Source organism: Neomonachus schauinslandi, chromosome 15 (assembly GCF_002201575.2).
Source record: "Neomonachus schauinslandi chromosome 15, ASM220157v2, whole genome shotgun sequence".
Lineage (NCBI taxonomy): Eukaryota > Metazoa > Chordata > Mammalia > Carnivora > Phocidae > Neomonachus > Neomonachus schauinslandi.
The window spans coordinates 40,038,884-40,065,998 of NC_058417.1; the positions used below are offsets into that span (position 1 = coordinate 40,038,884).

General features: G+C 56.7%; 2 protein-coding genes across 5 annotated transcripts in view; one reads left to right on the forward strand and one right to left on the reverse strand.

Moving 5' to 3' along the window:
• The window catches only part of LOC110573273 (signal transducer and activator of transcription 5B), an 871,639-nt gene that overhangs the window by 647,298 nt on the left and 197,226 nt on the right, over positions 1-27,115 (forward strand). The window lies entirely within an intron of this gene.
• On the reverse strand, positions 85-26,978 carry ZNF385C (zinc finger protein 385C). 4 transcript variants are annotated; one of them, XM_044921713.1, is made up of 8 exons: positions 26,729-26,978; positions 7,802-7,947; positions 5,874-5,984; positions 3,870-4,035; positions 1,913-2,200; positions 1,205-1,398; positions 799-909; positions 85-315 (listed from the first exon to the last, which is right to left on the reverse strand). In XM_044921713.1, the coding sequence occupies exons 1-8, from the start codon at positions 26,976-26,978 to the stop codon at positions 85-87; spliced, it is 1,497 nt and encodes a 498-aa protein (XP_044777648.1). The 4 variants fall into 4 exon arrangements, with proteins under 4 accessions (XP_044777648.1, XP_044777650.1, XP_044777649.1 ...); XM_044921715.1 differs by having other exon boundaries at positions 814-909; positions 7,802-7,950; XM_044921714.1 differs by having other exon boundaries at positions 1,913-2,203; positions 7,802-7,950.

Here is a 27,115-nt window from a genome sequence, read left to right on the forward strand (position 1 = left end):
GGGATGGAGGAAACTGAGGCATCTTGGGAAGAGGAAGTGGGGACAGCAACTGCTGGGAAATGAGCCCTGGCCTCCCCAGGAAGCCTAGTAGGGGGCAAAGACAATGGGCCCTGTGGCAGGGCGGACAGCTGGGGTACGAAACAGAGCTGGGCCCAGGATGGGAGCTGGGAAGAGGGTGGTGGCTGCTGTGGGAGCAGGCCGGAGGGCCAGGGGCCCTGGCAGGGCACAGATGGCAGCAGCTGCGGCCGGGATCGGGCTGGGCAGAAAGCGGGCCGCCAGCGTCTTGGTGAGTTGCTTCTGCAAGGCCAGTTTCGACTGCAGAGAGGAGAGAGAGGAATGGACCCAGTCTGACCCAGGAAAATCCACCCCCTCCCGGGGCTCCATCCTTGGGCTTTCTGCTGCAGGAAAGACGTGCCTTTTAGGGTTCCAAGCCTAAATCCTCCCTTCCCACCCCCAAACACTCATTCCAAAGGGCTTTCTCCACCACCTGTCTTCCTGCCCAGGGGAAGGAGGCTGTGGGGGGGTGGGGGCAGAGATGGTCTCTAGGAGATGCACGCCCACCCCTTGCTCTTGACCCACCTCCCCGGAAATTCCTCTGGGCAGATCCCAAGATGGCCAAAAACACCAGCCCAGCTCTCCCTCAGCCTAGGCAGCCTTGAAGGTCGGGGGAGGGAGGGTGGCTTCCTTCCTGCCCCACCTTCTCCCCGCCCCCCCCCCTCCAGTCTCCCCACCTTGCCCTTCTGGTCCACTCCCTCCCCCTCCGGACCGGGCCCAGCCCTGTTGCCTGGAGACAGATACCTTGAGGACACTCACAGCCAGCGCGGCATGCTTCTGCAGCTTGCTGTGCTGGCTGGAGGGCTTGGGGGGCTTCCCAGCCAGGCGGTCTTTGTGTCTCCTGCTGCTCAGGTGCTAACGGACAGACAGACAGACAGACTGGCAATGGGATGAGGAAGCCCAAGGACCCCCCCACAACCCTATCATCCTCAACTAGCTAACCCTTCCTCCACCCGTGAGTTGCATGTTGGACACACATTTGTGGGGTGTCACCCTGGGAAGCGGAGGTGAGACTTGGCCTTTGCCCTCCAGGAGCCCTCTGTCCTTCCAGCCTTGCTCCTCTTCCTTTACTGGCTCCCTCCGGGCACCCGACACCAGTTCCACCCCCTCAGCCCTGCTCCAGCCCCAGTCCCAGCCTCACTTCTCCCACCTGCTTGAGCTGGGTCTCTGAATTGACTTGGAGCTGACACAGAGCACAGTGAAAAGGAGGGCTGGGCCCCTGTCGGCCCCCCTGGCCCCCTGCCACTCTCTTGGCCTTGTGTCCAGCTCCCCGGGGAACTGGGCGGCCCCGGCCCCTTCGGGGAGCACCTCGCTGACCTTCCACCATCCAACGGTGCTTGGCTCCTGAGGGAGGAGGGAAGACAACCCATCAGCACCGAAGAGGAGCTGCAAGGGCCATGGAGACCCCCCCCACACACACCGAACTAGGTCAGTCTGGCTGCCCCATCAAGCCTCCAGCCACCTGAGAGTTCTCTTCCCCACCTCCGCAAGGTCCTCCCAGCTTCAATCATTTTCCGCCAGCCGCCCCCCCACACCCAGGCCTTCTTGCGGTGGAACTGCACGGCTTCCCTTTGCTCTCATCTCCTGCCTTCCTTCTGGATCTGACCTATGGACAGACGGAGGAAGTGTTTCCGGCCTTCTCCCAGTGACCCTTCAGTCCTTGCTGCCCCAGACTTCTCTTCCCAATTCTCCCACCTCAAAAACCAGCTGGAGGAGCCAGAATGCCCACCCAATCACAGCTGAACACAAGGCCTGTGTCACCAGGCCCTTGAGCCAAATGCCCAGAAAGTCCAGCCTGCGTGCAGCTGGGGAGGGCCAGCTGCCTGCCCTCTCCTCTCCTAGACTCCAGCACACTGACCTGTGTTGTGAGCCTGAAGCTGGGAGGCAGAGTTCACTGTCACCTTGCACGTGGGGCAATAGAGGCGCCCCTTCTCGCTCCTGCCCTCCACACTCACACCAGTTCCCACAGCAGCAGCTGCTGGCTCAGGCCCTGGCGCCTCTCTCCCAGGCTCTGGGGAGCAGGGTGGGCAGGAGGAAGAAGAAGAGGAGGCAGCATCCAAGAGGTCTGAGTGGGCCGGCTCCCTGGGCGTGGGGTCCAGAGTCAGCGGTGGCTGGTGTTGGGGTCCAGGAAGAAGGGCCTCAGGAACTGCTGGGGAGATGGAAGGCATCGGGTAAGAATCATCTCGAGACCATGATTTTAAGTAGTGATATACTGGGGGTGGCATGGCAGAGTGGAAGCATCCCTGACGTAGGGATGACCAGCAGTGAAATCCAGACTCCATGCTCCCACCAACTCACTGGGCAGACTTGGGCCTCTTTGGGCCTCAGCTTCCCCATCTGAAAATATAAAGTTGGACAGAGGGGTCTCAGAAAGCCCTCACAGCCCTGATACTTCAGAATTATTAGTTAACTGTAAAATAAGTGGAAGTCACCAAAAAGATGCACTGGAATATTCATAGAGCACCATTCATAATAGCATAAAACTGGAAACTCTCCAGGGTGCCTGGGTGGCTCAGTTGGCTGAGCATCTGCCTTCAGCTCAGGTCATGATCTCAGGGTCCTGGAATCGAGCCCCGCTTCTAGTTCTGCACTTAGTGGGGAATCTGCTTCTCCCTGTCCCTCTGCCCCTCCCCCTTGCTCATGCTCGCTCTCTCGCTCTCTCTTAAATAAATAAAATCTTTTAAAAAAAGATAAAACTGGAAACTATCCAAATGTCCATAACAGGAGAGTAGATTTTAAAAAAGAGTTGTATGGTCACGCAAGAGGGCTCTACACAGCTTCATGCAACAACACTGAAGAGGCCAGGTACAAAACCTCCCTACTACAGGATTCACCAAAACCAGGAGCAACTGATCGATGGCAAGAAAAGTCAAGGTCACTTGGGGGAGGGGTGTAGGTAGTTGAATAGTGTTGCCCCCAAATTCACGTCTGCCTGAAACCTCAGAATGTGATCTTATTTGGAACCAGGGTCTTTGCAGATGTAAGTAGTTAAGATGAGATCATAGTGGACCAGGGTGGACCCTAATCCAATGACTGGTGTCATAAGAAGACCATGTGGAAATAAAATAGGATAAAAACAGAGAGGGAGACAAACCACAAGAGACTCTTAACTCTAGGAAACAAACAGGGTTGCTGGAGGGGAGGTGGGGGGGATGGGGTAAATGGACGATGGGCATTAAGGAGGGCACCTGATGCAATGAGCACTGGGTGCTGTATGCAACTGATTCTACCCCGAAACTAATAATACACTATACATTAACTAATTTGAATTTAAATAAAACAAAACAAAACAAGACCATGTGAAGACAGAGACATGGGGAGAATGTGATGTGAAGACAGAGGCAGAGATTGGAGGGATGCATCTACAAGCCAAGGAACGCCAAAGATGGTCAGCAACCACCAGAAGCTAGATGAGAGGCGTGAGACAGATTCTCCAACTGAGCCCCATCCCATCGACACCTTGATTTCAAATTTCTCACCTCCAGAACGGTGAGAAAATAAATGTCTGTTGTTTTCAGCCACCCACTGTGGGGTCATTCACTGTGGTAGCCCTGGGAAGCTAATACAACGAGGCAGTGACTGGGGGAGGGGGCAGCAAGGAGGGCTTCTGAGCGCCAGTGCCATGTTTCTTGATCTTGGTATGTTCAGACTGGGAAAGTTCGTTGAGCTCAACACTTGTGATGTGTGCCTTTTTCTGTATGTATGGGCTACCCCAACATAGACAAAAATAATAAGCAGAAATCTCCCAACCCCTCACCAGCAACCAGATTTGGATTGGGGAGTGGGGAGGGGAGGGAGAAGAGTTCAGGACTGACCTTTGTTCTGCGGCTCTCCTGGGGATCCACTGGCTGAAGTCGGGGTTGGGGACACCAGCACCCCATCCTGGGCCAGGGTTTGTGGCCTCTGCTTGCTCTTGGCAGCTTCGACAGCCTTGAGTTTTCTGGCGTGTTTGTGGCCTTTGTAATGTGCTTCGGCTTGGTTCTGGGGAGGGGAGGGCTTGGGGTCACCATTTATTTGCTGAGTCTGCATGCCCCCTCCATGAGCTGGCACTGGGAAGGGGGCAGATCAGAGGGGGCAGGGCTTCAGCCAGACAAGAGGGGAATCCTTGTTTTGTTTTGCTCTTTAAAGATTTTATTTATTTGACAGAGAGAGACACAGCGAGAGAGGGAACACAAGCCGGGGGGGTGGGAGAGGGAGAAGCAGGCTTCCCGCTGAGCAGGGAGCCTGATGCGATGCGGGGCTCGATCCCAGGACCCTGGGATCATGACCCGAGCCAAAGGTAGACACTTAAGGACTGAGCCACCCAGGTGCCCCAGAGGGGAATCCTTATCATCACAGCATGTGTGTGGCCCTGAGGTTTACAGAATTCCTTCTCATACGTACATGAGCCCCCAGGCAAGCAGCTTCTGGCTTCAAATTCTGTCTCAGCCACTTATTAGCTGTGCATCTCTGGGCAAGTCGCCTCACCTCTCTGAGCCTCAGTTTGCTGACTCGTAAACTTTGTGACAATACTGACCTCACAAGGTTGTGAGAATTAAAAAGAACATGAAGGGCGCCTGGGTGGCTCAGTCGGTTAAGCAGCCGACTCTTGATTTTGGCTCAGGTCATGATCTCAGGGTCGTGAGCTGGAGCCCCGCGTGGGGCTCTGCGCTCAGCCAGGGGTCTGCTTGAGATTCTTTCTCCCTCTGCCCCTCCCTCCACTCTCTCTCAAATAAATAAAATGTTTAAAAATAAATAAATAAAAGTAAGAACACGAATGACAAGGGCCTAGTACATACAGCAGGTGCTCAACAAATGTTAGTTACCAAGTTCATAAATGCACAAATGGAAAAAATAGAGCATTCCTCATACTTGGGGTATGTGTACCCCAGATCATTCATCCCTTTGTTCATTTTTTTCAGCAAATCGTTTTTGAGCATTTGTTCTTTGCCAGGCTCTGTGCCAGGGGCCCGGCATGGAGAAGACATGGTCCCTCCCTCAGAGTGACGTCTTTCTGTCCATCTCTTGCAAGACTCATATGACCTGAAAACCTGAAAAGAACCCCTGAATCTAGCCTGTTAGTGTCCTCCCTCCTTCAACCAGAGGTCCCTGCTTATTGCTCCCAAGTATAGGAAAGACAGGCCCATGTGGCCCCTCCCTAGACCCTTTCACCAGAGCAGATCTCCCCAAGCCCCAGAATTTTCCAGACAGAAGGTAAATATTCCCTCGGAGTCCAGAATGAGGCTTCTCCACTATCTAGGGGTAGGCTGTGGTAGAAAGTATGTGGGCCTTGGGGTCAGCCAGGCCTGGGTTCAAATCCCAGCTCTGCTACTCACCAGCTGTGTGGCCTCAGGCAAATCACTTAACTTCTCTGAGGCTGTTTCCTCATGTGAAAAGTGGGGATGATAATAGCACCTCTATCCATCTCACAAAGTATCATGAGAACTAATTAAGATGATGGGCATGAATATATTCAACACATTAACTCTCTGGTGCTTTAAGAACTCAGCTCCAGACCAGGAACTGATTGGGGCCCCTGGGACCCAGAGCAGGGAAGGGCAGTATTTTCTCTCGCAGAAGGATCCAGAACACAGGAGAGAAGCAGAAGGGAGGGAAATGGAGGCCCCAGGGCCACTAGAGATGAGGCAGAGGAATTTGGAGAGAAGAGACGGCAGGATGGGTAAAGGACCAGGAGCGCCTCTTCTGCACCCAAGGATGGAAAATACGGACCCCAGTCCCTTTGCCAGCCCTATTCCTCCAGGAAAGACCCCAGCAGCCAGTGTCCAACCCTCCTCCCTGCCCAGCCCCCTCCCCAGCCTGTTTCCACTACTCCCTCTCACCGCTGAGTTGAACCTCAGGTGACAGATGTTACAGGAAATGAAGAGCTTCTTCTTCAGAGGGGAGGGGACCCCAAACGTGTGGCTGATGACAGCTTTCTGGATCGGGTCCATCTGTGAAGGGGGTGGGAGGGCACAATAACGCTGGGGTCGACTCTGGAAGGGGAGGCAGTACAAAATGCCAGAAACTACAGACTATTAAGGAGGGCAAGCATCGGGACATGGGAAGAACTTCCCCATCCCTGTGGATAGGAGACACACAGAAACAATCTCTTCCCTGGCTGACCTTCTCTGTTCGCCTGGGCTTCAGCTTGGAGGCAGGGGGGATGGCCAGGGTGAACTCCGTGATCGGGAGAAAAACAACCATGTCCCGGTGATCACCTTGGCCTCTCTTGCTGCCCCACTGGTCTCTGGTTTGGGTTTTTTTTCCTTATTCACAAAAATCACAACTACTGGGACAGAGTTGGGGGCAGGGAGAAACAGGGACGGGACAAAGAGTCTCTCTGTTGGAAATCCTCTCCCATAACCCAGCCTTGTGCTAGGCCTGTGGGCTGGGGGAGAAGGCTTATCTTTTCAGCTCTGCCACTGTCACAGGGCCTGAGGGGGGAGTGAGGGCATGGCCAGGGCAGGTGGGGGCCAGGAAGGGGCAGGTTGCGGCACGTGCAGGCCAGACGGTCCCTGAGTTGTAGGATTATTTCTTTGGTATATTAATTTATGTGGGGGTTTTTTTTCCCCTCTTCCTTAACTTTTTTTTTTTCCCTTCTATCAAACCAGGCCTTTATGTTCCCTTTCCTCAGGGGCTGCTTGTTGGACCAAAAGCAGTTGTCTGGGCTTGCTTATCAAGAGGAACTTTCCAGACCTCCCTGAGAGAAGAGAACAGAGGCTTTGAGAGAAAAGCATGGTTTCAGAAACTCCCTAGGGAACGGAACGAGGGTCTAACCCTCACCTAACAGCACCTGGGGCTGGGGGCAGGCAGGGGACAGGAGCACGGCCTGCCAGGGCCCCCAGAGATGCGGGCAACAGAAGCTGTACCCACTCCCAAGGGACTGTGTACATGGTGCGTCCACAAGTGAAGAGAGGACTAAACAACAGGGGACCCTCCCCAAATGGCTCAGGCTCCCGTGGACCTCTGTGCGACGCTGGAGGTTAGAAAGGAAGGGACTCCTAAGGATGACTGAGACTGAATTTCCCACCATCTTGTCAGGATGGGCTGGGGCTCCTTGATGATTACATTTGATGTTTCAGAATTAAAGAAAGGGGGGGTACTTCTTATAGTGAAGTAAAATTCACGCTCCCTGCACTTGTCATTCACACACACGCACATGTGGAAATACAGAGACACAGAGCACAGAAGCCTATAGGCAGGTACGAATCACAGAGCCATGCAGAAAAATGCAGACCCACAGGAGTACAAATGGCACACTTCACAGACACACTCACAATCACCCAACCCCCCCCCACACACACACACTCAGAGGTCAGACACACACCAAACACGTACAGAGTCAACACAAAGACAAAAAATCTCTCAGAGACATAGGCACATATGTTAATTACATACAGTTACCAAGGCACAAGAGTCGTTTACAAATACACACACATCCACAAGTATCACACAAAGACCCACAGAAACATAAACTAAAACAGAAGGGCACACCCCAGACATACAGATGTCCCTCTACAAACACTCAAGTGTAACCTCCAGGCCACAGGCCCAGCAGTCATTACCGGGGGAGGGGGTGACACCATCCTCATTCCTTGGCCTCGGGGAAAGCTGGACCCAGGGGTCCCTGTTTTGGGAGTGCCCAGTCACTCTTGGGGATTTTGCTCCTACTTATACCCACCTTCCAAGAGCCAGCCCCTCTGTGCCCACCTTCCCTGCCCACCCCCAAGCTCGGCCGCATGCCCCCACCCACCAGCCCAGCCCGTACCGTGCTGAAGTTGGGGGTGAGACTGAGCGGGGTGGCGCCATTGAAGTGGAAGGCGAGCAAGTGCTTGAAGTCCAGCGGGGGCTGCAGAGGCCTGGCAGGCAGGGGCAGGGAGGCCAGCAGGGGGCTGGGGGCACTGGAGGCTGGGCCTGCTGCAGGAGGAAGAAGGGCAGGGTCTGAAATGGGGAGCCACAGGGCTCACAGTGACCTCCACGGCCAGAAAAAGAGGCTGGTGGGCTTCTTGGGTGTGGAGCCAGGGCAGAAACTCTCTCCCTCTTAACTGACTGAGCCACCCAGGCGCCCGAAACTCTCTCCCTCTTCACAAAGCAGCACTGGCTAAGCCCGGGGCACTCACAGCCCATTTCTATGCCTCTCCTCTCCACAATGGGGGGAGCAGAAGCAGGGAGAGCACAGTTCTCAGTTCCCAGCCCCGAAGGATGCCCCTCCCATCCCCTCCAGAGGCAGCCCGAGGGCCCCAATGAACCCCAGCTGGGAATCAGGCCAAGGGAGGGGCAGAGGCGTACACACACACACACACACACACACACCACACCATGGAGACTGTGTGATGTACTGGGTTTCCATTTATTGCAAGTTAAACCCAAACCCAGGGGGCCTGGGGAAAGGCCAGCCCCCTCCCCTCTCACTAACTGCCCCCCTCCCGATCCCCACATCATTCGCTGCAGGGGCTGACAGAGAAGACGGGAAACCCGTTGGAATCTGAAGGGATGTTGTCCCCTAGCTCTGGTGAGGCCCCAACTCCTTCCAGAAGGCAAAAAGCCCTCCAACCCCTGGGTCAGGCCTGAGGCTGGTCCTCAGAGTTGGCCGGTCCAGCCCTGTGGTTTTAGGTCTTTGGTCTTAAAGGTCTGAGGCAAGGGCAGGGAAAGGCTAGGAACTTTGGGGAGCAACCAGACTCTGAGGAAGAAAAGAATTAGAAATAAATCCAGTCCATCGGGACTTTTCTGGACCCTGTCATTGCAAAACCGTAAGAAGTCCTTTCAGATTTTTTGTGTGTTAACAATATGCAAGATAGGTTTATTTTACATTTATAGATGTATATGTCTATATACACAGCCATATGCAGAAGAGCCTCACGCAGTGGGTAGGGGAGGTAGGGCACCACTACCTCCCTTGAACTGGTAGCTTGTGCACAGAGAGGGTGCTGTGCTGTGTGTCAAAAACAAGGAAGTCATCTGCTCCAGTTCTATCTGAAGAGAGGAGATGCTGCCAGCAGGGGAGCTAACAGCCAAGAACCCACTCTCCCTTCCCTCAATCCCTCAATTCCTGAGACCCAGTCTTCCTCTCTCCCTCCAACCAAGACTCTTCAGTTTTTCTAGGGCCCAAATCTGGGCTTGGTCCAGACGGAAAAAGGTGAGCTACTCCTCACCAAACTCTGGCAAGGGCAGGAGCGATATTGGGGGTGCCCCCAAACCTAGCACCTCTGCCGGCTCGCCCAGGCCTCCCGTGACGCAGCCCTTCCTCCACAGCCCACCGGGCACGGTCAGTACTCAGCACCGAGCGGAGGAAGCCCTGGGCAGGTGGGTGGGAGGCCACGATGAGGCGGTCAGCTTGGGTGTAGCACGGTCAGATCCGCCTCGGCCCCTAGACTAGCGCCCAGGGCCCCAGGCTGACTGGGCGGAGGGAAGGCGGCCGCCCTCACGGGAGCTGCGACCCCAGGAGCCCCTCCGCCCACCCACTCTCCAAGAACTCCACGGCCAGCGCAAAGTCAAACTCGTGCAGCGGAGGCCCATCCACAGCGATCTTCACCGCCGGGCCGCCCCGGCCCTCCCCGGCCCCGCTCTGCCCCCACCACCGCAGCTCCCGGCTGCGGCCCACCTTGTCCAGGAGGCCGGCGCCCGCGGGCAGCGCCAAGGCCAGGGCGGCAAGGGCGGCGAAGTCCGGGAAGAGCTCGTGCAGCTCAGAGCGCGCGCACGCCAGCTTGGCGCACAGGGCCCGCGGGCCCAACCGCCCCAGGCTGCGCACCACGCGCTTGAAGAGCGCGAAGTCGCCCAGCGCCCGCTGGCGCACCACGGCGGGGGCGAAGGTGCGCAGCAGCACCCGCAGCGCTCCCTCGCCGTGCGCGCCCAGCTCCTCGGGTGCCTGCGGGTAGCCGCGCGGGTCGAAGATCGCCGCGAAGGCGGCCACGGCGTCCAGCGAGGGCCCGGGATAGGAGTCCCACAGCCCCCTCCGCATGGAGTCCAGGAAGGCCCCCCGCAGCCGTTCCAAGCCCCGCACGGCAGCCTCGGAGTAGCCGACCAGCTCCACGCCACGGTAGGTGCAGCGCCCACCGCCCAAGTCGGGGCCGGAGGAAGCCAAGTCCTGCAGGAAGCCCTGGAGGCGCGCCCCACCCGAGATGCGCTGCGCTTGGAGGGAGGCCGCGGCCGCCATCACCAGGGGCTGCAGCAAGGCCAAGTCCGGCTCTTCTGGCTGCAGGACAAGGGCGAGCTTCTGCACGGTGGGCAGAGTGTCCAGCAGCAGGTAGGTGAAGGCCACGAAGGTGAACTGGCGCAGGGCGAGGGCCAGTGCCCTAGCTGTAGGGGAGGCTGGGGCAGAGGCCTCCAGTGTGGGCACCAGGCAAGGCCAAGCCTCAGCCACTGCTTCCACGATAGGCAGCAAGGACGCCCAGGGCACTGGCCGGGGTCCCGCCAAGTCAACAGCAGCAAGGTCCAGTGCCGCCCGGAGCTCGGGGACCGTGTGGGAACTGGGGCCACCATGGAGGCGGAATAGGGCATCCAGCACACTTTCATATTCACTTAGGTAGGCCGGGGGCTCAGGATCTGTCCGGCCCGGGAGGCAGTGTAGCTCGGTGAGGAGTGGGCAGGCGGCGCGGAGTTGTGGGCCCACGTGCCCAAGGCGGTCACTGGGGAGGCTCGAGCTGAGCCAGGCCAGCTTGGCTGCAGACACACCAAAAGCCTGCAGGATGTCCAGGAGTTGGCCAGCAGTGGCCTCACCCTCCTGTAGCTCCACACTGCCCAGGAACGTGGTAGCCGGCTGGCCATCACAGGGGGACACCGAAGTGGCAAACAAGGCCAGACTGTGGGACTCAGGCCAGTCCCTGGTCTCGTCCAACACCAGCCCCACATACGGGGATGCCTTCAGGCGCTGGCAGGCCTCTGTGTGCAAGACACTGGCAATGGCCACCTGGGACAGCCAGGGAGAGAAAGGGAGGGACAGAGTTAGGCTTGTCCTGAGCAGGGGAGGTAGTAGTACAGAAGACAGAAAGGGCACAGGCCTCGGGCGCAGACAGACTAATCCTGGCTTGGCTGCTTACTAGCTGGGTGAGCTTGGGCAAGTCATTTCACCTCTCTGAGCCTCAGTTTCCTCAGCTCTGAAACCAGGCTACTACTTGCCTCTCAGCTCCTTAAAAGGTTGTTGTCAATTAAAAATGTAACTTTCTGTGGCTGTGCTGGTAAGTGTAAAAATGCTTGAGGAACCATAAAGATTCTGCAGCATTTTGTGTGTCTCTACAGCATGGCCCCGGTTCCTATTCCTGGGGGTCTCCCTCCACTCTGCGCTCAGGAATTAACTCACAGACACGTTCCCTCCCAGTTACATAGAGCCCCAACTGTGTGCTCTGTTTGTCTGCGTGTCAGCTCTCTGTAGGATGAGATCTAACTCCCCCACCCTCACGCAAGTCCCTAGGACTCACACACCTGGTACCTAGGACAGAACTGCAACTTGCATGCCCCGAGGGGCCACGTGGGTGGTACTGGGCTTGATGTGGGCCAGGGATACACCAAAAGGAATGGAGAAGCCGTGGGTCTTCTTCATGCCCTGAGGGCACAGGGACCTAGCTTTTCAGAAGTCACAAACCCACATTTTCATATGTAATCTCTCTCTCTTTTTTTTAACTTGGAAACTAAGTGAGGTTTTCCAAAAACACTGTGAAAATCAACAAGATACATCTGTGGGCCAGTCAAGCCCCCAGGCTACCCAGCTTGCAACCTCTGGCCTCTGCTGGGAGGGAAAGCCCCTCTGCCCCACCCCTGGGGACAGGGCCTGGTCTGGCCTCTTCGTGGCCGTGCCCCCAGCAGCTGGCCCAGGGCCTGGCACATAGCATGGCTCTGAAAGATTCTGCTGGGTGAAGGTATGAATGAAGCTCTCTGGCTCCTGCCCGGGGGCCTGGCATGTTGGCGCTGTGCCCAGAGGGCTCGATGTCCTCCCTCCTCAAGCCCTCCCCCACACCTCTGGCCACCACCCACCTGCATGTCCCTCACCCTCCTGGGGCTGTAGCAGTCGCCGTGCTCTGTGCCCAGCAGGGCTTGGCACAGGTTGAACCTCTGCAGCTCGAGCAGGGCGGAGCAGCGGTCGTCGGGCATGTCCTCCTTGGCCATGCAGTACACCGTGGTCAGCACAGCCACTTTGGCCGGGTCCACCTCCATCTTGACGCCCCTGGAGGTGGGGGGCGTCTCCAGGTCTGGGTAGGCCCCTCCTCCCTCGGCGTGGCCCTCAAAAGTGGGCTGGCCCCGGTTGACGGCCAGCGCCTGGCGGTGGGCCCCCGAGGTTACATGGCGCAGCAGGGCGTGGCGCTGGAAGTTGTCGGTGCCCACGGTGAAGGCGTTCTCCGCTTTGCCATGCTTGTTCCGCACCAGGGCCTGGCGGCACTCGAGGCAAAACATCAACTTCCGCTCATAGTCGAAGTCCAGCCAGGGAAACTCCTCTTTCCAGTGCTCGTTGAAGTAACGCTTGCACTTCTTGTTGGAGTTGGAGGCCTCTCCGGCGGGTTTCTTCCCTGGGGGCACCATTCCTGCTCGAGGGGCAGGGCACCCTCAACCCCCACCCAAGTGCTCTGGCCCCCCAGCCTCCCCCTACACACCGCGGCACCTCCCTTGACAATAGAAGTTGGTGGGGAAGGCAGGAGGGGAGCACGCTGGGCTAATGGGGACCATCCATCTAACTTAGCTGGGAAAGTTTATTCCTGCTCCTCCGGTGGGAGACTGGAGATGAAAGAGACAAGGGAGAGGTGTTAGGGGGTCCACCATGGGTTCATGCTGCCCACAGAGCACTCCCCAACTGACCGGGGCACAGCACCTAACGGGGAAGGGCTACTGGAATGGGTGGGGTCATGCCAAGGGCCACAGAATGTCATCCAAAGTGGGGGGAGGACTGGGGGCCCCAGCCCACTCTGAGGGTCTCCCTCCATCCGGGACAAGGCCCTGATGAGCTTTGACTGTTGAAAGCATGGCAGAACTCGGCTCTGGAAAGACTGGCACCAATCTGTGCAACTGAGTCCAGGTGACAGCGGTTCCCAGGGCTCATGAATAATCTGTGACTGAGCCAGGATCGGACCTTGACTCCTCATTCAAGGATGGCCAGTCTCTTCAGTCCACAATCATTTATTTCATGAGAATGAAGTTAGCACAAAGCTGAGATCCCAGAGCCACGGGGCCAAAGAATGGCATTCATTTTCACCGGGCCTCCCTTCCCTAAACCTATACATGGCACACTCAAATGCACACACGCACCCTGATAGTGTGGTGCTGGGTAGGGAAGCCCAGAAGTGGGGGCGGGCCCCAGACTTAAGGGGCTAGCTGGCCAACTGTACCTTGTTCACTCTTCCACCACCCCAGGCATGAGGCCAGGTGAGCAGTTCAGGACCAGAGGCCACGTCCTGCCAACGGCCAAAACCAGACACCTCTACCTCCTTACTATCCCTCAACCCTGTCCCCTAGATGCCCACTCATAACGACAGCAGTAACTACCCTTTGTCAAGTGGGAACTGCGTCAGGCCTTGTGCTAAGGACTTTGCAGTGACTCCATGAGAAGACCAAGATTACTCTTGCAAGTACTCTCTGAGGGTGGTAACCTCCTCATTTTGGAGAGGAGGAAACCAAGGCTGGGGGACCTTAAGTGACTTGCTCAAGGTTCCACAAGCAGAAAGTGGCCGAGACAGAGTTAGAACCTACGTCCAGGGGCGCCTGGGTGGCTCAGTCGGTTAAGCGTCTGACTTTGGCTCAGCTCATGATCTCAGGGTCCTGGAATCGAACCCCGCATCCAGCTCCCTGCTCAGTGAGGAGCCTGCTTCTCCCTCTCCCTCTGCTCCCCACCCCTCACTCATGCTCAGTCTCTCTCAAATAAATAAATAAAATCTAAAAAAAAAAAAAAAGAAAAGAAATCTACATCCACTTGACCCCAAAGGCCAAGCTGAGACTCTGGCCTGCACTGTCTCACCTGGATTATACATCTGCCTCCACCTTTGCAGTCACGCCCCCAAATTCGTCCCTCCCTCAGCATCCAGAGAACCAGCTCACACAAAGGCCACTCCCTTGCTTCCACCTCTTCGCAGGTGTCCTAAGTGGTTGCCTGAATCTACGCACCTCACCATGAGCCAGCAAGGTCCTCCTCAGCCTCCCGCTGCTCCTGGCTGCTTGCCAGCTCCAGAGGCTCACCATTGCCCCCACGCACCCAGCTGTTACTCTGCTTCTGCCTTCATCCTCTGTGCCTGGGATTTCCTATCCCTCCTCCCTGGCTAATTCCCATTCATTCCTGGAGAGCAGCTCTGCATCCTCTCTGCCACCCGGATCCCCCCAACTGGGGCTGGTGCCTGTCCTTTAGTCTCCCATAATTCTCTGGGTGTGGGTCTTGATAATACAATACGGTAAACTCAGGGTTTCTCTATGTATCTCTGCACTTGGTTCCTAGAAGGCCAAGATCACGTTTGTTCATTTTGGGATCCCTAAGCCCCTGTAGAGGGCTCGGTATGAAGATGCCTTTGAGCAAAAGTTTGTTGTTTAAGAGAATGGAAGGACTGATTTGGGCTGTATGAAAGAACTGCCTGTTTCTAAGGCTACTGGTTAGATGACTGGACTCTGAGAAAGCAGTGATTGTCTTGTCCTCCTGATATGCCCAGCACCCTTCATGGAACCTAGCACTTAGTGGATAAGTAAAGGGCAGATGAACAGAATGCCAGGGGCAGCCTGTTCAGTGCAAGGGAAGGTGCTCCCTATTGCCCGATGCAGTGAAACTCTCAGTGGCATTTGGGACTGCTCACCCCACCCTCCCTGAAACATGCATTTCTCTTGGCTTCCAAGACCCTATGTCTCCCAGCTTTCCTTTCCCCCATCAGCACCCCTCCGCCTCTGATGTCATCTCTTCCTCCTCTTCCTAACCTAAAACTGTCCAGAAAGTTCAGAACCATGTCTGCTGGTCACCCTGAAATAAACCACTCCAGCCGGAGCCACTCCTCTGGGTGCCACACCTCTCCATCCAACCACTTTCCTGGCTTGTCTGGATGGAGCTGTCGATCTGTCCCTACAGATATGCTCCTCTCCCAGTCATCCCCATCTCAGGAAACGCCTGCTCTCCTACCCAGGTGCTCTGGCCAGAAAGCTGCCCCTCCAGCCCCTGCTCTCTTCCATATCCTGGAGCTGGTCTATCCACAGGTGCTGTTGGTTCACCCTCCACAATCTGCCTGTAACCTGTCTCATCTCTCCATGCCGCTGCTACCAGCCTTGTCCAGGGCACCTGCATCTCTTGCCTAGACTACGGCAGTCACTTCCTGATGGCACTCTGGGCTTCCACTCTTACCCTTCTCTGAGCCGTCTGGACCAATAACAGCTGGAGGGGGCTTTTGAAAACATACTGCTTAAAACCCCTCTGTGATTTCTTGTTGTCTGAGGCCAGTGGCAGGATCCCTTTCGAGGTCTGGTACTGCTGACCTCTCTGGTGGCCACTTGTGCCTCTCTCCCCTTCCTGCTACATCAGCCTTTCCTCAGTTCCTCCAGAGTGCCAGGTTCCTGTCCCCAGGGCCTTTGCACATGCTGTGCCCTCTTCCAGAATGTCTCCACCTCCTCTCAACACTTTGCCTATTTCACTTCCCCTTTGGTCCCCTCTTCCAAGGAGACTTCTTTTTCCCTTCCCAGGAGGTCCTTTTCTTTTCTGTCACTATTTCCTGTTTGTTCCCTCACTGTACTCCTCATGGTTTACAAATTTGCTTATTTTCTCTGCATTTCTATTGCTTGGCACGCTCTCTCTCTCCTTCTCCTTCTTCTTCCTCTCTCTCAAGAATGCAAGCTTCCTGAGGGCAGGAAAGGTAACTAACTTGTTCACATCTGAACAGAAGGGAATGCTGCCTGGCACCCAGCGGGTGCTCCACAAAATTTGGGGAGTGAATGAATAAGGAACCACCAGCTTTCAAGCAGAGAGAACAATGAGTGCTGTCTTGGGCACCTGTTGGGTGGCTAAAACAGCTGCCTTTGACCTCCTTTCCTCCCAAGATCCCATGATTCTGTGACCCCGTCTAGCTCACCACCCAAAGGATCTTAGAATGTGGAGGAGGTGCAATTCCAAGGTGGTACCCTTTGGAAGTTTGTCAGCTCCTTTCCATATACCTAGAACTGGCTATCCTGCCCCATTCTGCAGAGGGATAAAATTACTATGTGACCTAGGATGTTTTTGATCAAAGAACAGAAGAGTAGGTAGGGAGGATGCATGGGAAGATGGATTCTGAAACTGCACCGTCAGATATGGTAGCTAGTAACCACATGTGGCTGTTTATAATTAATCAGAATTAGAAAAACATTGTAGAATTCCTCAGTCTCGCTAGCCACATTTCAAGTTCTTGATAGCCACTGGCTACTGTATGAAATGGCCCAGACAGAGACCATTGACTTCACCCCAGAAAGTTCTATCGGACAGCGCTACTCTAAAACAACCCAGCCAAAGTTACCTCAACCTGAGGGAACCAGGCTGGACGGGGTGGGCTGTAAATAAAATGTGACTATGTGACCAAGGCTGACCAGGGCGGTGCACCTGTCAGGCCCAGGTCCCCCACACCTCTCTGCACCCTGGCCACCTAGACGTGAGCCGCCACAACTTGTGGGGCTCCTGGGGTGACTGTGTATTGGTCTCTGGTCCCCACTCCACTCTGGCAGGTCAGCCTCAAACACAGAGCTTATGTGGCCCCAGGGTGGTAGTCCCCAGCCCACTCCCCAGGCCCCTTTGGGCCCTTTCCCTTCGGGAGCCCCTAGGGGGATCTATGCTCCAGGTCGGAGGACGGGCGAGGTGGGAGCTCCCTGCTCGCCCCAGACCAGGACACGGAGGGCTGGGGAACTTCCTCTGGGGGGCGCGTGGTGGGGGAGCCCTCCAAGGTCCCGGAGGCCCCCGCCTCCCCCCGCACTGCTGCCCCGCCCGCAGGGCTCCCACCGGCTGCCCGCCCCCCCACACCCGGCCGGAAGCTCCGGGAGGGGGCGCCCCGCCCGGCCCGGGCACCGCGCCCGCCGCACACACTCACGGAGACTCGGGAGCCACCATCTTGCGCGGTGGACGCTCTGGCCGCGGTCTCCTTGGGCCCAACTGAGCGACAGCAGCCACTAGCGGTAACCGGGGCGAAGAGGCGCCAGCAGCCGGCGAGGGCCGGGGCGGCGGGCAGGGCGGCGGCGCCCTGGGGCTCACCTGGCGCGGCCGTCCCCTCTGCGCGTGCGCTCAGCAGGCAGCGGGGGCCCCGGAGGTGAGACCGCCGGAAGGGTGTCCCGCCAGCGGGAGGGACAGGGTCATTCATTCATCACGGGCACCCACCAGTTCTAGAGCAGCTCCCAGGTGAGAGCTCCCAGGTGAGAGCCAAACAGGTAGAGTGCTAGGGAGGCACCGGCAAAATGCTTTGGGATCACAAGGGAGCAGGGAGGAAGCCGACGGTCTGCGGGGAGAGTCTATTAGGTTTCACTGCAGGATAAGTAAAGTTTTAGCAGGGGAAGGGCATCCCAGGCAGTGGGCCTGGCTCAGCAACCATGGGGAATTGAAAATGCAGTGCAGGTTCACAAAGGTCAAGGCGGAGTGGAAGTATGGAGGGGAGCGGGCGGGGCCTGCTGCTGGAAGGCTCTGCAGTGAGTACTGGGGAGTTTGACTTTCTGGCCTAGTGGGGAACCTCAGGAGAGGGGTTCCCTGTGTGGGTTCCCAGGTGACGGGAGGAGAAGGTGGAGGAATGTGGAACTGTGGCGGCCATCCCTCCCAGACCTGGAGTCCAGAGGCCTGCAGTGGCTCCAGTGACATTGAACTCTGAGGCCTTGGGCTAGACACTTACCTATGAGCCTCAGCTTCCTCCATCTGTGAAGTGGGAATTACAGCTGGGTGAGGAGGAAAGGGCAAGGCAGGGATGGGTCTGAGGAACAAAGGAGCTAGGTGTGGAGGCCGTTTGAAGAGGGGGTGCTGCGGCCCTCGGTGATTTAGTCTCCCCTTCCCATCAACACAATCATCCAGAAATGCCTTCCAGCCGCACCCCCCGCCCCAATTGGGTACACTTTTCTCCCACACAAGGCCTAGGGCACACGTTGATTTGAGGTCGGGACCTCTCCGGTGGCTTCTGGGAACTCCCCCAGCACCCTTCACACCGCACTGCTCTGTGCCGCCCACCGTCTGCCGCTGACATTCACCATGAACCCTGGCCCCCCCCAGCTGCTGGGATGATGCATGAATCATGGCACATGCACACACACATGACCGCCTGGCTTGTGGGTACACTCAAATGAAGGGAGACACCGCAGACCCAAAACCTGCCCCAGGAGGGTACCACACAGCCCGGCACCCATGAAAGGGTCAGGTATATGGCCGGGGGGGGGTCTTCTGTGATGGCATTTTGCAGCAGAACACCCTGGCTAAGTCCCTCCCTTCTCAACCCTGGCCAGGGGTCCACAGCTGGGACCCACAGCTCATTGGACGGCTGCCTTAAGAGGGCAGGTTGTTGCTCTGGTCAAACACAAACTAGACAGAGTGGCAGAAAAGAGGCCACCCTCCGGGGTCCAACTGAGGCTGGGGCAGGGGCACAAAGCGGGTGTCTTATGAATTAACATCACTCTGGCTGCCACCCAAGGGAGAGGATCTGGGCAAACCTCATCCAGCTGTTTTGCCGTCACTTGGAAAGATACACAGAAGAGCACAGGGACACACACCCTGCAATCCACAGGCGCCCACAGATGGCAGGTCACAAACCCCAAGGCACACACTCACACACATCTCCTCGTGATGAGACCATCTAGGCACACTGATGTGTGCACATACAGAGGTGGTACCCATGCAGAAATGGACAGACGCCCATGCCGGCTGGGGGCAAAGGCCGGCCCAGAGGCCACACACAAGCATGCACGTACACAATGCACGTACACACAGACAGGCAAGATCGACAAAGACACATTCAGATCGTATACACCCAGAGGGACAGACAGACCATGAGGACCCCCAGGCCCCTAGTAAGGCATATACAGATGATTTGAACCACAGCACACACCATCACAAAAAGAGGCATAGACACAAAGATCTATATACAGATACAGTTACCCAGAGATCAGTGTGTGCACACACGCTCTCTTACAAAATTAAATGCATCAGATATACACACAAGCTCATGTAGCCAGACCCAGAGTCTCTGTCTCTTGCCCCACCACACATCATAGGGGCAGGTGGGAGGGCCCTCCCTGAGGTGCACGTGTACACACACACACACACACACACACACACACACACATCTCAAATAGTAAAGCTGCCCTTCCTATCACAGAAGAAACCAAACTCTGAAGAAAATGGGAATCTCGGAGGGAGAGAGAGCCAAAGGCAGGGACTGGGGGGTTGATCCAAGATCTGTGTGCTCACTCCCCGGTCGGCTTAGGATTCCCACCACGGCCAGAATGCTCCCACATTCTCCAGAGCCCTCCTCCCCGAGCTGGAGGAAGACCCCCAAGACCAGCCACAAGAAGAACTCTGAGACAGCCCTCTAGCCACCAGCCCTTGCCCTTGTGGAAGGGGTTCCCAAAAATACCTCTTAAAAGCTAATGGCTGTCTCCCTCAAAGAGTGCCAGGTAACCCCTGTGTGGAGAGGTGAGCCAGGAGACCATGGATAAAAGTGGGGGACATTAGTATGGACCCCAGTGCAGTGGCTGCAGGAGCCACCCAGATTTCTGCCTGTCTCACTCTGTTCACCTCTCTCTGCTGAAGTAATGACTCCCTCTTAAACAGTCCCCCGGCCCCCCCCCCCCCACCCTCCTTTGGAGGCTCCTGGCAGCCCCTCAGAGGCAGTTGAAGGTATGATTTGATACAAGGAATCTCTGGCACAAGCTCCTCAAACGTGCATCTGCCCCAAAGTGTAGCCCACCTCCCTCCTGCCGGGTGCACCTCCAGTTTCCTGACCAGTCCCGCCCTCCACCCCCACCCCTACCTTTGTTCCCAGCCACAGTGGGGGCTCCCCTGCCCAGCCCTGGACCTGGGAAAAGGTACCAAGAGTCAAATGGCTACCAGAATCTCTCCACAGACAACTTTTGGGGGCCAACAATGGCAAGAAAAGGATAGGGCGGGGAGAGGAGACACCCACGCTGGTCTGAGCCCCCTCCCCACGCTCTGGCCTCCCCAGCACTCACCCAAGAGCATTCTCCGCCTTTGGAGGCACCGCTGAGCACGTCTGAGGAGCAAATGAAACCAGCCAGGGAGTGACAGAGGGAAGGGGTGGGGATGTGAGGGACAGGAGGGGAGGGCAGAGGGAGGGACTCCTGCTCCTGCCGGAAAGCACCGGTTGTAGGGCCCTTTCTCCCCTTGTCTGGAAGCAGCTGCCTGTTCCCTAGTTTCTCCCATCCCAACCAGGGTGGAAAGCACAGAGCACTTCCTGCCCCAAGGGTGGAGAATGGGGCAACTGTGGGGACTAGGGACAGGGGGCAGCCTCCATCCCCCTCCTCCCGAGAGTCCCTGTCTAGTGCCTCTTGTACTTAAGTGCAGAGTTGACCCTGCCTATAGAGACCTCCAGAAAGGAGGTGCTGCCAACCACTTCTTAGCCTGCCAGAAAGTTCTTGCTGAACTTTGAAGCCCTGCCTCAGGGCTTGCTGCTGCAGGAGCCCCCATTCTCCTGTCCAGCCTTGCTCATCCTCTGGCCCACCATCCCTTTACATTTACCTCCCTTTGCTGAAGGGGAAACTGAGGCCCAGAGAGGTGTGACCACTTCATCCCAGAGCACTGGCCATGGTGGTGGGGGAAGGGAGCCCCAGGGGCTTGCCCTTCTTAGTCCAGTACCTGGACCTGGACCTACTACCCAGGCAGTGCCAGGTGGGGTGGGGGGGTGTTCATTTGATCTGCTAGAACTTCTGACACTTCTCTCCTGCTCCAGACCCTTCCCTACCCCGCAGGCTCAGCTCTCCTCCATTTGCTCCTTCCTCCCCCTCCTCTTCCCCACTAAGAGCCAGCTCTCTACTCACCTGAGCACCTGGTGGCTGGGAGGGGTGGAATGGGGGAGAGGAGGCAGCCAACCCACAGCTGGATCCAGTCTGGCATTCCAAGCCCAGGCCCAGCGCTAGCCGCCCACCCCCCTCAGCATCCTGTCTCCACCAGACAATAACCTGTAATCTCTGGGGCAGCCAGTACAGCCGGCAAAGGGTCTGCGGAGGGGTTGGCAGCAGCAGCTTCTGAAAACAGGTTTGTTAGGAAGAGGCTCTAGGGGGAAGGAGTTGCTCGTTTGGGGAGAGGAAGGAAACTCAAGCCCAGGGCTAATTAACCCCCCCAGACACAGACGGAATCTTTGTCTTCTTGAGGGCAGGGATCTGAGCTAAGCCCCCTAATTCTCCACCCAGACAACCTTGCATTTCCTGGTGGTCTCTGGTAGGGGGAAGGGTCTGATGGTCAGGTTCACACCTGGGGGAGGGGGACGTGATGGCCGTCCAGGGAGAGCGAGGGGCACTTCCATCACCTGCCACTTAAGGAGAACAGCAGCAGGAGGAGCTGGTTAGACTGCAAGAAGAACTTACCAGTGGCCTTGGGGGAGCCCAGTGTCTCCAAAACATGCACCCAAAGGCCTCGGGATGGATTGGGGGGCACTGAGGAGGAATCAGCAGCCCAGGGAGATATGGAAGTGATAGGGGGGACAGGCTGGAGGGTTTCCAGGGCTTCCTGATGGGACTGAAATTAATCCATCTGCGGGGAGTGGGGGGTGAGGAGCTCATCAAGCCGGTGACTCAGGCGTGACCTGAGCTCAAGGTCTTTGATCTCGGGCTCAGAATGCAGCAAGAGGCTTGTGCAGTCAAAGACTCAGAGAGGAGATGGAGGGTCTGATTAGAACAGGAGCTAGGGGAGGTCTGAGGGTGCAGGGCGGGCGACAGCCTCCACCCGCCACTCTGATCCCTGGCCACCCCGAAAGGCACATCTTTGCCCTGAAATCCATTATCGTCTGAGTTCATCTGTTTTCCTGTCCCCCTTAGTGTCTACTCTGCACTCCCCACCCAAGGCCCCCCTGGCCCGTTCAGAACTTAAGTCATTTCCAAAATCCCCTTCTCTCTGCTCTGGTGTCATGTTGCACCGCTGATGGTGGGTGGGGGGCAGGGGGTGGGCCGGTGAATTGTATGGCTGGGTCAGTCCTGCCAAGAGAAGGGAGAAGGGAGGGAGAGGGATTGGCTTTGGGAGGTTCCCCTTCCCTCCCCAGCCAGGTGAGGCCAAGTGGGGGATGGCTGGCATCTCCCCATCTTTCAGTGGAGGATACCAAGGCACAAGGCAGAGGAGAGGCCGTGGGTTCTGAGCACTGTGAAGTCATCTGGGAGCCAGTCAGCCTTCTCTGGCCATCCCTCCTCCCCATTCCTAAAACATCCAGGTCCAATGTCTCTTCATATACGCTGCTCTCCTGAGCAGCAACGGGGCTAGTGTAGGCGAGTCAGACACGCTGGGATCCGAACCCAGCTTTGTGGCTTTGGGGGTGTTGCTTAAACTCTCTGAGCTCCAACATCCCACTGTAAAGTGAGAACTGAGTGCCGCCCCATCTACTCCTGGCCCGTGGCCGGGTGAGGAGGGAATGCCTTGCTGCATGTGGACGTGCTCCCCAAACAGTGCAGGTCCTAAGTAGATGCATCCGTGTTCCCCGGGCCCTGTGCTGGCCCACCATCCACAGTAGAGGCTGGGGCTGAGAGGGTTGAGCCAGCAAACCTTTCTGTAGATGTTCAAGAACCACCTAAATTGTTTGGGGTGTGCATGTGCGTGCGTGTGCGCATGTGTGGTGGTCAGTAGGGTTACTGAGTTCAGCCTTATTGGGGCGGAGGTGCCTGGTGCCCACACACCCCACCCTGTGGGAGGAAGCGAAAAGGGGGTGAGGAAAGATGGCTCAAGACACATTCCTGCAGAATGAAAGGGCCTGCTGTGTAGGGTACAGATAGGGCGGAGGGTGGGCAGGGAAAGTTGGGGAAGTACCTGGGGGGAGGGAATCAGGGAAGTCTGGGGTACCTGCCATTTCCCCACCCTGTGTCCCCTCCCAAGTGTTCCAGGCTCACTTAGGTGTGGCTCAGTGAGGAGGCCTCTGACCCAAGCATTGGCAAGGGGGCTCAGAGAGGGAAGAGTCCCAGCCTCCCCCTCCCATGGATGGCCTCAGGGACATGAGCAGGAGAGGGTCCCCGCCTCACTGCCTGTGACGGCCTGTCACTGTGCAGGCCGCCAGCCCCACAGACCCCTAATCAAAGTGACAGCTCCAGGAGGCCTCCCAGAGTGGCCTTCCAACCCCCACACCTTCAGCACCCTCCCAGCAAATGAGTGGTCCTCCTAGCTGCCACAGGCCTGGGACCTCACATGTCTAGCAACAGAGCCATGTGTTAAAGACTCCTATACTTTGCCTTAAGCCTCTTGAAGGTTTATGTGTGACTCTTTTGTTCAGAGGCCAAGGCTGCCCCCAGTCAGCTGCACCCTAAGGGCTCTCTGCTCTGACCCAGTCCCCACCAATGGCTGGGAGAGGCCTTCGGCATGGCTGAGGGCCTCTCACCCCCAGTCCTCACCCCAGGGCAGTTGCTAGCATCCTCAGCCCTCAGAGAGCCAAGGAGACAGGAGAAATGCATGGGAGTGGGCGGAGTGGCCTGGAGTAGGCTAGGAAATAATGAGGCCAATGGAGAACAGGTTCTTAGCTGGGGCCCCCAAATTCCAGGGTTCCCAGAAATCTGAGGACCCTTCATCCCTGCCCTAGGCACAGCTATCACCCTCCTCTGCTCCCACAGTGCTGCTCCCTTCCTCAGCAGGGCGGTTAGAAAGGTCTGGCCCCATGGCTGCCTCCGCCTCCGGACTGTGCGTAACCGAGGGCAGGCACCAAGCACCCCTCCGTGCAGAATCCTGGCATGGGCCAGCACAGACGGATGACTGGAGGGACGGTGACTCTCTTCCCATTTCATAATCTGGAGAGGAAGGGGGGGCATCACGTCTCCTGGTGTCCCCACAAACCTACCCAGAACTCTGGGGATGAGGACTGTGGGAAGAGGGAAGCCCAGCGAAGGGGTCCCCATCCCCTTGAGCAGTCTGTCTCTGGCCACATCTGGTGCTACAGCCTTCTCTCCTCGCATGCACGCCATGTGCTCTCTCCAGGGGAGCATGGTGGGCGGGAAGGGAGAGAGGGAGGCTTGTACCCCAGGGACTGCCATCCAGAAGCAGGGCTGAAGAGGCCATGCCGGGGGGGCAGCCAGGCGGGACTGGCCTTCTCTACCCGCTACTGCCCTCCAGCCCTGCTTCCCCATCAGTACCCCCCTTCTGATGATGGCACTGCCCGGCACAGTGTCACCTTAGCTGGAGTCATCCTGGGCACCTCCCTCTCCACATCCCTCCGTCACCGAGTCCTGTTGCTTCTGCTACAGAAAAGACCCCAGAATCTCTGTCCTCCTTCTTCTTGGGTACCCCCAAGTCTTACCCTTCCCCCTTGCCAGAGACATCTAAAAACACTAACGACGCCCGCTCAGAGCCCTTCAGTGACACCCATCACCTTCAGGACAGAGGCTAAACACCCAGCCTGGCTGTGAGGCCCTCCCGGGGGTTCCTGCTCACCGTCTGCCACACCCACCACACACCCGCTGCTCCCTGAAAGCCATGGGCCTCAGACCGCACAGCATTCGCTCTAGCCCTTTCTCTGCCCGGGATTCCCTTTCTGTCTCCGAGGTCCAACGTCAATGTCGCTTCTCTGAAGCTTTCCCTGACTTCTGTCAATTCCCTTCTGCCTCTGACTTCTCCAAGCACCATCTGCCCAGCTCTTTGGAACCTTTATTATCTTGGACAAACCTGTCTGCATGTGTCTTCAGACAGCTCTTTCTTGACAGGCCGGTATGCCACCTTTGAAAAATATGAATTCCTCGACAAATACTGTGTGTTCTCAGTTATAGGCAGAATCTAAAAAAGTCAGTCTTGGGGCGCCTGGGTGGCTCAGTCTAGTAAGCAGCTACCTTCGGCTCAGGTCAGGATCCCAGGGTCCTGGGATGGAGCCCCACGTCAGGCTCCCAGCTCAGCGGGGAGCCTTCTTCTCCCTCTCCTCCCCGCTCGTGCTCTCTTTTGCTATCTCTGTCTCTCTCTCAAATAAATAAATAAAATCTTAAAAAAGGGCGCCTGGGTGGCTCAGTTGGGTAAGCGACTGCCTTCGGCTCAGGTCATGATCCTGGAGTCCCGGGATCGAGTCCCGCATCGGGCTCCCTGCTCGGCAGGGAGTCTGCTTCTCCCTCTGACCCTCCTCCCTCTCATGCTCTCTGTCTCTCATTCTCTCTGTCTCAAATAAATAAATAAAATCTTTAAAAAAAAAAATCTTAAAAAAAAGAATCAAAAAAGTCAGTCTCATAGAAATAGAGATTACAGTGGTGGTGGTCAGGGGCTGGTGGGTGGGGGCAATGGGGAGATGTTGGCCAAAGGGTACAAACTCCCAGCTCTCAGATAAATAAGATGTGGGAATCAAATGCACAGCATGGCGACTATAATTAACAATGCCGTATTACACACTTAAGTTGGGAGATGTTAAATGTTATCGAAACGCACACAATCATAATTATGTGAGGAGATGGAGGTGTTAACTAACTTTATGGTGGTAATCGTTTTGCAATACATAGGTGTATCAAGTCATCACATTGTCCACCTTAAACTGACACATATGTCAATAATATCTCAATAAAGCTGGAAAAAAGTAAAAATACGAATCATCCAAACAGCAGCTTGCATAGTTGGTTTCTATAAATAGCTAATGAAAGAATGAGTGGCTTTTGAAACACCGACATACACACACACTCCAGAAATATCCATATAGTCAGATACACTCTTACTCAGAGTCACACCCTTGGAGTCCAGCCCCAAGCTCAGGTGGAGCTCTGAGTTGATACCAGCCATCAGACCATCCCCTGCCTTTGCTTATGCAGTGACCTCTGCCTGCAATGTCCCTTCTTCCCACGCCCCTGTTCCAAAGCTGTGTGTCCCCCCTTCCTCCAAGAGGCCTTTCCTGGTGTCCCCAGGTATAATCACCCTTTCTCCCTTCGTACCCATACATGGCACCCACAACACTCATCTGCTCTTTTTGTGTCTGCCTCGGACCAAAAGCTAGACTCCATCTTGGAGCAGGATGGTGAGGAGTAAGATGGGGATTTGTCTCCAGGCCCCAGCACAGTGAGGGAAACGCAGTTTTCCCCATGGCCCCTGTGTGCCTGTCAGCTGGAATCACCCTCATGAATGCATTCACCCATTTCCCCCAGAAATCTGTCTTGTAGCCAGCGGCCCCTTCAGTGCTCACAGCCAAACCTCTGCAAAGTCACCCCAGCCAGGGAGAGGCAGAAATCCTGGCCAGGAGTCCCGCCGCCAAAGGAAGAGGGGCTTCCCCTGTCTGTCCCTCAGCTGGAGTGCCGTGCACCTTGCTGACCCCAGCCTTCAGAGGCTAGAGCAGGAGCCCAGGCTACCCCTTGTCAGAAAGGCTATCCCTGCCAGGGGGCTCCAGGCTGGAGAAATGCTGCTTAGGGGGCCCCAAGAGACCCCACAGGGAGAGCTCCCACACCCCAAAAAGACTTCAAGAGAAGTCCTCAGTCCTAAAGACCCTCAGATCCTGAGAGACCCCATGGACAGTTGTCCAGATGTATCAGGGGGACTTCCGACCCTGAGACCCCATTGAGGGCACCCCAGACCCAACACCCCCCAGAGAGAGGCCACAGACCCAGAGCCTCTCATGGGGCATAGATGGAGCCTGTGGGAGCAGTGCCCCTCCACACTGACCTGGCCCGGCAGGGGTCTTCCCCAAGCTGAGCTGCCTTAGCCGCCGCTGGTGGGCACGCCCCCCGCAGTGCACCTGGGCCTGGGCTGCCGAGTTCAGCTGGATGTTGCAGACGTCGCAGAGCGTGTAGGACGGCCGCTTTCTTTCGCGCTTGGGCTTAGGCAGTTCTGGGGGCCGAGGGGGGCACTCCGTAGCTCCAGATATGGGGGGCTCCTTCTCACCCGGGGGGGAGGGGCTCAGTGGCCGCTTCATACCTGAGCAGAGAGAGAGGGAGACAAGTAAACAGGCTGAGTACTGTGAACACATAGAAGGAGCAAGAGGGGTTCAAGACCCTGAGACACCTGTGCCCTGTGTCCCAGATGAAACTCCCCAGCTTTTGGACGTCCCCA

Coding starts and splice junctions, on each gene's coding strand:
- ZNF385C (XM_044921714.1), bottom strand. CDS start 26,978: ATGAAGCGGCCACTGAGCCCCTCCCCCCCGGGTGAGAAGGAGCCCCCC. Junction 5,985..7,801: donor TCACCCCCAACTTCAGCACG/GTACGGGCTGGG, acceptor CCCCCTTCACAG/ATGGACCCGATCCAGAAAGC. Junction 1,399..1,912: donor GCTTCAGGCTCACAACACAG/GTCAGTGTGCTG, acceptor CTCCTCCCTCAG/GAGCCAAGCACCGTTGGATG.